This window comes from Barbus barbus (assembly GCF_936440315.1).
Source record: "Barbus barbus genome assembly, chromosome: 3".
Lineage (NCBI taxonomy): Eukaryota > Metazoa > Chordata > Actinopteri > Cypriniformes > Cyprinidae > Barbus > Barbus barbus.
This window is the reverse complement of record NC_136731.1, coordinates 15,151,676-15,162,096: the sequence shown is the minus strand read 5'-3', so window position 1 is coordinate 15,162,096 and position 10,421 is coordinate 15,151,676. Positions and strand designations below refer to the sequence as shown.

At 38.1% G+C, this 10,421-nt stretch overlaps 1 protein-coding gene and 1 long non-coding RNA gene across 3 annotated transcripts; one reads left to right on the top strand and one right to left on the bottom strand.

Moving 5' to 3' along the window:
- The first annotated feature begins 524 nt into the window (after positions 1–524).
- Positions 525–4,301, top strand: LOC306850551. The gene is made up of 5 exons (XR_013782417.1): positions 525–629; positions 723–839; positions 1,349–1,528; positions 2,093–2,251; positions 3,170–4,301. It is a non-coding gene; the product is annotated as an uncharacterized lncRNA (long non-coding RNA).
- Positions 4,302–4,648: 347 nt separating this feature from the next.
- On the bottom strand, positions 4,649–10,135 carry LOC306849054 (forkhead box protein J1-A-like). Of its 2 annotated transcripts, none has more exons than XM_079383912.1 (3): positions 9,906–10,135; positions 8,685–9,271; positions 4,649–6,859 (listed from the first exon to the last, which is right to left on the bottom strand). In XM_079383912.1, exons 2-3 carry the CDS (start codon positions 9,249–9,251, stop codon positions 6,011–6,013), a joined length of 1,416 nt encoding a protein of 471 aa, XP_079240038.1. In that variant the 5' UTR covers positions 9,252–9,271; positions 9,906–10,135; the 3' UTR covers positions 4,649–6,010. The 2 variants fall into 2 exon arrangements, with proteins under 2 accessions (XP_079240038.1, XP_079240039.1); XM_079383913.1 differs by having other exon boundaries at positions 5,793–6,859; positions 8,685–9,526; positions 9,906–10,109.
- Positions 10,136–10,421: the final 286 nt, after the last annotated feature.

Below are 10,421 nucleotides of genomic sequence, written 5' to 3'. Positions count from 1 at the left end.
AAGGTACAACTTTTCAGATTCAGATGTGAAAGGTACATTTTTGTACCTTGGAATTATTTGAATTTTTATTTATATATTTATTTAAAGTTTAGACCCAATTAGAGTAGGCCTAACTGTGTTTTTGTTGTTGTTGTTTATTAATTTAATGTGTGTGAACTCATGATAACATCAAGACACTATATTAAATTACTTTAAAATACCTTCTCAAACCGTGTACGAAAGCCTACAACCACTTGTCTCCTACCTGTAAAATGAGACAGATATAATTAACAAACAATAATAATGAAATATTTTGAATAACTGTAAATGTTTTTTGTTGTAATGTTGTAATATTATAGTCTTTCGTCAGTTTTTATGTTTTTTTTTTTTTTTTTACTTTAAAATTTTGACCTTTGCATTATTTTAAGACGCTGAATGAAATTTGGAATAGCCTAAGGACAGTGCGGAATGGCAACATTTATTTATTAAAACTTGCTTATGCAGACGTTATCGCTTTAAGAAAATTCCCCTTGCTTGGCTTGCTTGAGTCGTTCGTTCAGTTGAGGCCGGCGATTGAGTTTGCCAGCTGCTCTGACAGAATCTCCTACGGTTTTCAACGCTGAGTCTGTTTTGGAGAAAACATTTCTCAGGTAAATTCGGAATAATGTTATATAATCTTATTTTTACACGCGTGACTCAATGTTCAGTTGATTTTGTCTAACTTTGTGCTCCCTTGCTCTAAGCCCGCGAAAAGTGCTTTCGTCAGACTGGCCTGCGGGATGGAGCTGGCTAGGATGTCTACAGCACACTTAATAAAGGAGTTAATACAGTTTGGCATCGAAGTCACAAAAAATTCGAAGGTGAGTATTCTGTAACATTTTTAAAACGTTTTGAGTGTTTTCTTGAGGATTTTCTAGTGTAAAGTGACGTCCAATTGTCCGTGATCTTTTTATCGGCCTCTCATAAGTTACCTTGTTGCTTAAATAATGATAACTATGGCCGCCACTTAATATATTTGCAATATTAACAACTGTACAGTAATTAGTGATTAACGTTTTACATTTGCATACAATTTTTCCCGCCTTTGCTAGTATGACTAGCTACATTTTGTAATAGGCGCAGGAGTTGCCCAACGAACTCGTTATATGCGGCCATTTTGTGTTTAGACGGCAAAGCAAGTGATTAATTAAGTAAAAGGACAGCACCAAAATTAATATTTATTTGTTACAAACATGGGAGTAGATGTTTATGCGGGGAATATTTATCCTTACTTTTAATAAAATATGAATTCTTCCCCCACATTTTTTTCCCAGGTAAGTTAGGTGTGTTCTCTTAGGTGTGTTCACTTCTCTTACTTTTTATGTTATAGACAATGATGTGGATGGAGAGACTGTTGACATTGGACTGACCGAGTCAATGATTTCATTCCTCTTTGAGGGATCATTTAAAAACAAGCAAAATTCCATCGATTTGTTCAGCAAATGAAGGAGACAGTGACATTAACTCTTGAACCTGTGCCTGTAGAATGCCAGTCATCAGCTGGAGCAAGGTAATTGCTGGTTAATAATGTTTAATTTGTTTCAGAGACCTATTCTAAAAGCAAATCTTAAAAATAACTAGGTAATTTCCCCATGCCTCCCTACATAGCCTATTACTTTACTGTACTACTACTAGTACTTAGTTTATCAATTTCTTGCATCTGTAACAATGTATTAGAGGCTCTGAAATTTCAGCCATTTTCTTTGTCAAAAATATCAAGAGAAAGTACTACTTGAGCAGATAAGATAACAGAAACTTTGACATTGAGGAAAAACAGTGCACAGACTCAGCCCAGTGTGCTCAGAATTTTTGGTGCATCACTATTTATGTTTACTGTATAATTATTTATTAGGTTACCACAGTGTATGAATTGACAACTAAGATGATCAAGTAAAGGGTAGGGCACACATTTTAAATAAAACTTGTTTGGTAAAAATCTGACGTTAGTGATGTTGTCGTTTGTTTTATTAATTTGTCTTTTCAGTACTGAAACTGGTACTTTACAGTATTTGTACTATTTTATGTATACCTGCAACATTGCGATATCTGATTATTACTTCTCGTTTTGCCATAGTAAAATCAGCCCGACAACAGCTTTTCCTGCAGTTTTCGAAGTTCCGAAGTTTCCATTTGATGTTCAGGCCAAGTTGGACCAAAAAGAATGCCAACTAACATCATCAGAACGAATCAAAATTGTTATAACGTTGTATGAAAGCATGGCTCAGTACAAAATGTAAGTATTTCTCATTTTAATCGCTTACATTCAATTTTAACCATTTAATTCAGTTTACCCAAAAATGGAAATTCTGTCATCAATTACTCACCCTCATGTCATCCCAAACATGCAAATCCCTTCGTTCATCTTCGCAACACAAATTAAGATATTTTTAAAGGAATCTGAGAGCTCTCTGGCCCTCCATAGACAGCAAGGATATTACCACGATCAACGCACAGAAACGTAGCAAAGACATTGGTAAAATAGTGACATCAGGGGTTCAACTGTAATTTTACTAAGCTACGAGAATACTTTTAGTGTGCAAAGAAAACAACAACATAATTTCCCCGAGTTACCTTCTTCTGCTATTTTGGAGAATACCCCAGAATGTAATTAGCGTTCTTTACGTTCAGTAGATAACATGCGCATGCTGAATGCAAACAACGCTGATTACGTTCTGGGGTATTCTCCAAAATGGCAGAATAAGGTAACTCAGGGAAATTATGTTGTTGTTTTCTTTGCACACTAAAAGTATTCTCGTAGCTTAGTAAAATTACAGTTGAACCCCTGATGTCACATGTACTATTTTAACAAACTCCTTGCTACGTTTCTATGCGTTGACCATGGTAATATCCTTGCTGTCTATGCAGGATCAGAGAGCTCTCAGATTTCATCAAAAATATCTTAATTTGTGTTCTGAAGATGAACAAAGGTTTTACAGGTTTGGAACAATGTGAGGGTGAGTAATTAATGACAGAATTTTCATTTTTTGGGTGAACTAACTCTTTGAACTGTATTTATTGTGGCCACATACAAATGGGTGAATAATAATTATCTTAGACTATGCATGTCAGTTTTCTCTACATCAGTTTAGTCATCTGCTGAGAAAATTTGACTGATATAGAATCTGTTTCTGTTTTGTGCTTTGTCATTTAGAGGGAACCATCTTCGCCATATCCAACTGTTCAAGTACAAGAGACCACTGACTGGAAAACTGTGTTTACAAGAAGAGTCACTGCAGTCATCAAAGTTGATGCGATCGAGATCTGCCGGGCGAGCGGTGTGGATGAAGGGGCTCTTGCAGCATTTTTTGCTTATTTCGTCTTCAATTTGACATATCCATCTCATTTGAAGAACACCCTGATGTTTCTTCAGCGGTATGTTTTGAAACTTACTGTGGATGGAGACAAGCCGCTTCCTACCCCAGTTACCAGACTAATAAACCTTTTACAGTAAGATCAGCAAAAATGCCCCACCTGTTCATTTGCCCTAAATGTTCTCGAAGAAACAGTGTTACAACAGACTACAACTACGATTACTGACCCTCTGCCTCTTCTTGATGAGGTTGAGGAAGAATGTACTACTGATGTTGCTTTTTCAGCACCCCCAAACATGAATGAGCTCTTGCAGCAATTTAAAGAGAACCTTTTTGCCTTCATGTTGAAATGCAGAGAAAAAAATCACTTGCCTCAGTCAGTACAGCAAGAAATTTTGGATGATGTTAATTTCCTGTTTAGTTTTTTCAAAGAGAACTATGATGAATTTCTTGCATATCACCTAGAAAAAATGGCTTTGATCTTGATACATTAGATAGATACATACAGTGTTGATGACAAGTTATTTATTACCATTAGATATTCTTGCTGAAGACAAACTGCTGTAAACTTCACAATGTGCAGTAGCATTTAAGGTATATATCAATGTTAAACAGGACTTTTTTTGTATTTGTCCAGTTGAATTTGTAATGATTGCACAGTGGACAATTTCTTGTACACCTATTACATTTTTAAAAAGTTGTACTGTTTTAAATGGCTGTTTTATACTTAGTGTGTTTGTTAAATGGTCTGATGAGTTTTTAATTTTCATTGAGAGTTTTTTCTTGACACACCTGCTGTTATGAGATGTAATGAATTACTTCTTTTAAATAGAACATTTCTAAATAAAATTGTATTTGTTAGCCAATGTATCTATTGTTTTTTTTGTTTGGTTTTTTTGCATGCATGCATGAACAAGGCCACCAAAAGAATGAAGATGGTTGGGACAGTAACCTGAGGATGCTTTTAATAAGGTACACTTTTTTGCCTTCATTGCAGTGCGTACAAATGTTCCTTGAGGTACAAAATTGCCCCTTAAATGGTACAAAGCTAGAAGGTACAATGTTGTACCTCTGACTAGAGGTACAAAATTGTACCCTTCAGGGTACCACCCCAGTGACGGCCACTTGTACCTTAAAAGGTACAGTTTTGTACCTTTCTTTCTGAGAGTGTAGTATCTTTGGAAGAAGTTTTGTTGTTACACAATCATTTCATTTATATATACGTAGTTGCATTACCAAATTTGGACAAATTTTGGTACATGAAAAATTGAGAACAAACAGGCATAGGAATAGACTTGACATGAAAATATGTCTGTTTTGCCATTTATTTTACTTGGCACATACAAAGGTTTGATGTTACTGAAACCCATTGGAATGAAACAAAATCATTTTACAGATTGGGGTCCATTTTTGAGCTCATATTCTGGATAAAACAAACAAACAAACAAAAAATGTTTGGTATATTAGTGCCTTTTTTATTATTTACTTTAATGACATATCTTCCCAAGAGAGTAACTCATCCCATTTAACTTTACTTAGTACTAACACTCTAAATAAGAAGATAAAAGTAGTCTTGATGTAAAATATCATTTTTATGAAGTAACACTCATAACACAATATGTGCGTGAAAGTGGTTAGATGTGCATGTAGAAATCTTTCAGAGCCAGAATTCAGCTGCAAGAGAGAAAGTTTGGCACATATACTTTTACCTAGCAAATAATCCAACAAGGGTAGGAACCCCCAAAAAGGTTCACTATCAAAATACACAATTGTCATCATATCAGCCATTCAGCGAAAAAACAGCTCATTTGTTTTCTATGAACCTAAACAAATCAGTTTCAATATTCTACACGAGTGGTCTTCATGCGTGGTCTGGAGGACCCCAGCACTGCATATTATGTATGTCTCCTTTATCTGACACCAATGAGCTGATGATGGGACATCCAAAAAGTGTAGCCCTGGGGACTTTCTGAGATCAACTACTTAGATTCACTATTGAAAATAAAGGTTCCAAAAGGAACCTTTCGCAATGCCAGAAGAACCACTTTTGGTTCCCCAAAGATCCTTCGGTTCTTAAGAACATTTTGAAGAATGGAAAGATTCCATGGACCTTAAAGGTTCTTTATGGAAGCATGAATGCCAATTAAGAACCTTTATTTTTAGAACTGTTCACTGACAGTACATTGTTTGCAGTCGCAATGTAGGTTGCTTGATGCACAATTCCATTTGCACAGTTGATTTAAAGTTCTGCTTAAAGAGTTTGTTTGAGTATGATACAATATGTCTAACATATTTGACTTCATCCACAAGGTGTTTCTAACTATTCAGTTCTGCTATATGTAAATTTGAATTGTAAACATACTTGCATCTCTCTTTTTTTTGTCTTCCTCCATATATGTTCAGTCACCGTATCCAATGTTCCAAGCATTTGATAGATGATTTTAAGGACTCGCTAAGGATCTTGATTAGATTAGGTTTAATGCAGGTAGATAACATGTCAAATACAAAAACATAATCATAAAAATCAGTATTAGAAATAGATATGCTTTTAAAAATACATCTTTGCGTGGGCTTCATGGAATCCAGCATGAAATCTTTGGGGGTAAACAGTCCAAACCCTCTTTGTTCGTTGACTTGTTTGTGTCCAAAGGCCTGAATCTCAAGTGTCACTGATGACCTTTTCAAAGGAGAGACTCGATCTTACTGCTTAAGTCTCCTCCGAGAGAGTCTCCCAGGTCAAAGAGTTGATCGATGTTGACTGTTGAGCTACAGAGGAAGTCGGGACGGTTGCCCTCTTCCACCTCCGACCAGGGACTCTGGAGAAATGCAGTGGCCAGGAAGGTTTCCTCATCAAAGTCTGCTTCGCTGCTCCTTTGATGTTCCATCAACACATGGTTCTCAACGACGCCTCCAGGAAGTTCGAGGGGGCTGATATGGGTGCCTCTAACCATCAAGTCCTCGTCTTGTGGTATAGGGCTTAACGGACCCCCTTCGTTCAAGCTTAACTCTCCATTCAGGGCCGAGTCTAGCAGGGCGTCCCAGTCAAAGTTTCCCTTCAGGGAGCTTAAGTCCTCCTGTTCGTCCATGGCCAGCAGTGGGGAGCTCGAACGTCGTAGAGCTTTGCTCCCACCAGTCCTGTGGGTGTACGGCTGTTTCCTCTTGCTCCCCTTCCCTGAGACCCAACAATTCAACATGGTGGCTTCAGCCAACCGAGGGTCCCAGTTCTGATCGGCTCCTGTGGCTTCCTCAAACTCTTTCAGGAGCTGCTGGGACTCGGGACTCACGCAAAGGTTTCTGTTCATCCCTGCGGTGGCTGCAGCTTGTCCAGCGAGAGAGTTCATCCTGAGGCGGTTCTGAAGAGCTGGGTTGATCTGCACAGGGGGCATCCTGCGCTTCTTGTAGGCACCGTTGAGGAGGCGTTCTGCGTACTGGGGGTCGATCTTCCAGAACCCACCTTTGCCTGGCTCATCCTTTTGCCTTGGGACTTTTATAAAGCATTTGTTCAGCGACAGGTTGTGGCGGATGGAGTTCTGTAATGATGAAGGAGAAAATCCATGATAATATGTATTTATCTCGATCTAATCTATAGTTCAGTTGTGTATTGGAATTTGGCTTTATTATGATGCACTTAAACTTATGGAAGTCAGCTTGAGTGCAGGTTTTTTCTTTGTGGATGCATTTCTTATTGAAAAAAGAACTTTGGGCAGGACATATCATAGGGATTGATTACTTTTGATTACTTTAGGCTTTAGTTTTCAGGTAACCCTTTAGTATATGGACCAATTCTCAATATTAACTAGTTGCTTATTAGCATGTCTAAAATTAACATATTGGCTGTTTATTAGTGTTTGTAAAACACATATTCTGCACGACCATTTTCTATATCCCTAATCTTACCCATTATCTAAACTTAACTTAACTATTAAAAAGCAGCAAATTTGGAGTTTATAGAGACAGAAGTCATAGTAGAAGTGAATCTTAAAATAAAGTGTATCCAGCTTTCACATTCTTTAACCATGACATGTAGCCCTTTACAGGTAATACTTATGAATAATACTTTAACGACATTTAGTAATCTAGGTTAACGTTAATTTCTGCATATACTAATACATTTTTAGCTTTTCAACATTCTGTATAAATTGAGTCATATTAAAGTTGAAGTCGCATTTACTCAATAAATGGGCAAAATCCATTCCATTCATTTCGATAGAAATCTGCAGAATTGGGGATTTTACATTGGGTTTAAGTTTTTCATGCAAATTTGCTGCATTGACCAACAGAAAGCTGTTTAAAGTGACTTCTGTCTGAACTTTAAAATTGCGAGACTATTTTTAAATCAGCATGAATAAAATGAATAAATTCTGTAAAATGTGCTATTTATAATGCATCATGCATTAACTAATGTTAACAAATTGAAGCTTATCTGCTATTGCTGATCAGAAGTAGGAGGTATTATTGAGAGGGACATTCTCATTATGAACAACATTTGATTGGAAAACATTTAGATATGGAAGTAATGCATTGTCAATATTAGAGGCCATTTCCTAAAAGAGGAAGATTGTATAATTTAAAAGTCTATATCTCACTATATTAATAGACTAAATGGTAATTTTGTCAATTTTCAGTAGAATGCAAGACTACAAAGCTAACAAACATGGACTATTAATAGCCCCGAAAGTCCAATTTTTGATTTCGTAGGGTCTTTAAAGGCCTCCAACCAACCACCACAAGCTAATTATATTTAAATGCAGCACTGACCTCTCAACTCTGGTTAAACATTGTTTTGAGTTTAAATATCTAAAAACTGAGCGAATGTCTGCGTTTTCTTCAGAGAAAAGAGGTTATGGCTAAGTGGTTAATTAATAATTCACCAAACCATCTAAATCTTTTTTAGAAATCCCCATTTTTTTGGTAAATATCCAACTTATGAGCTCATTGTTCCTCCTCGCCTCACTTTGAAAAGCAGTTTAAATTATAAACATGTCTTAAGGAGACAAAAGCAGACAAATGTCCAATGTAACTTTTTTACACTACAACTTCCTGCACACTTCTGCTGCGATTCTTAGAGCACACATCATTAGTCGAGCTCTTACTCTGTTTGGTGGTCATCCAATAACTAAAAATATCAAGCCTCTAAACAAAAACAGGCTTCTGAAAGGTTTCTGTTGGTCTCTCTCCAATACACAATCCACTTCAGCAGGTGCTAAGAAGTCTTTCTCTCACTCCATTCTGCTCAAACAATAGCAAAAAACCCTTTGCCAAATATGCAAATGAGCCATCTATTAAGTGCAACTTTTAAGTGCAAATGAATGTAAGGCATTAAAACAGTTGTAAAGTTCAGCTGCAGCATCTTACCTGCCAAGTGGGGTCTGCGTGGCGGAAGTAGCAGAAGTTGTCTGTGATCCACTTATAGATGCATGAGAGAGTGATTTTGGTTTTCTTACTGGCCTGCATGGCCATGCAGATGAGAGTTGCATATGAGTACGGTGGCTTGATATGAGGGTTGGTCTTATAATCGACTTCATCTGGACAGTGTCCGTGTGCAACCAGGCTGGGAAGAGCCGACAAGCAAGGCGTCCTGCAGAAAGACGCCGCTGTGGGTTTGCCCGGAGTCAGCGGCATACCTATGGACGCCGGATCTCCTGCTAAAGGAGACGAGGGTCCATCCGAGCCTGCTTGGCTCCCGAAGAACTGGCTGTGGTGATGGCTAGATTGGGAGGTGCTGGCGTTGAGAATGGAGAACTCCTGCAGCCACTGGAGGCTGGTGAGGCTGTCGTCTAAATTGTCGGAGCTGCAGCTGCTGCTGTTGCAGTCGACTGAGCTCCGGTCCAGCTGCTCGGCCTGAGCGGCGGCCGTGACCACCTCCTCCTCCAGCCCCACCGAGCCCTCCGGCCAGGGGTCCGTGTAACTCATGGAGAGCATGGTCCCGTACCAGACAGATCCTGAGAAGGAGACATAAAGTTTGAGCGCAGTCAAGTTTGAAAGTCATGTGGCTTTATTTGGATTCTCCAGCTTATAGAGGTCACAGACATTTCCATAAACTTCACAGGTCAAGCTTTACAACAGCTCATAACTGGCGTCTGTGAGCACACAATAGAGCAGATCCCAAACCAACAACATTCCTCAGCACGGCAGGTGCACCAGGATTCAGGAAGCTCACAAAACACTGCCTTGCCTTCAATATTCAGAGAGGTGATCTGCAATTGTTAGATAAGAACTAAAGACCTATTTCTTGATTCAAGAGTAAGTTTGAATTAATACATTTAGGTTGATTCGGTGATATTAAATATAAAGTTGACTTGAATAAACCCAGTTAACTTAGTTCTTTCCATTTTTTAGGCTGTTTTTTGTTAGTGTAGTTTAACAAAATATAATAAATTATTATTATTATTTTAAAGTAAGCTTACTTCGTTTTATTTTTAGATCTGCAACTTTATCATCATTATTATTATTATATAAAAATAAGTAATTTTATCACACTAGACCAAGATATACACTTAACTGACTCTACAACTGATTTATTTTCATATAAACACATTTTTTAAATGATAATACGTTTGTCGTGTATTTACTCACCTGTCTTTACTGACAGCAGGCTTGAATAGCATCCGATAACACAAGAGCTGTTTTCAGAGAAGAGCGACACAAACGTTATCCGATGAAGGCGCAGTAGCCTCCGGTCGTGAGACTCCGGGAGAGTGTGTCTCTGCGCGTCTCGGTTCGAGGTCTGCGGGGCAGCGGGGGCACAGTTTAATACCTGCCTCAGGACGTTTGTCCGTCACCCCAGCAACGCGACACCCCCCTGTAAACAGCTTCCCGTTCTTCAATTGGCTGGGCGGTTGTTATGGTGACTGGGCTTTTAATCGCGAGCGCACAGGTTTGTGTTTTACGCACGTGCGTTTCTCGTCTGACTGGCAAAGAAAAAACGATATTTTACAAACAAGAGACGAGAAAAACACATAATGGTGTTAATAATGAAATGATATAGTTCCTGGGAGGAAATAATCAAACGAAAACAATGCTAAACGCACATTCCAGTTACCTGTATACTTTTGAACTCAGCACGCAGAATGGTTTGGCTATGTTTGTAAT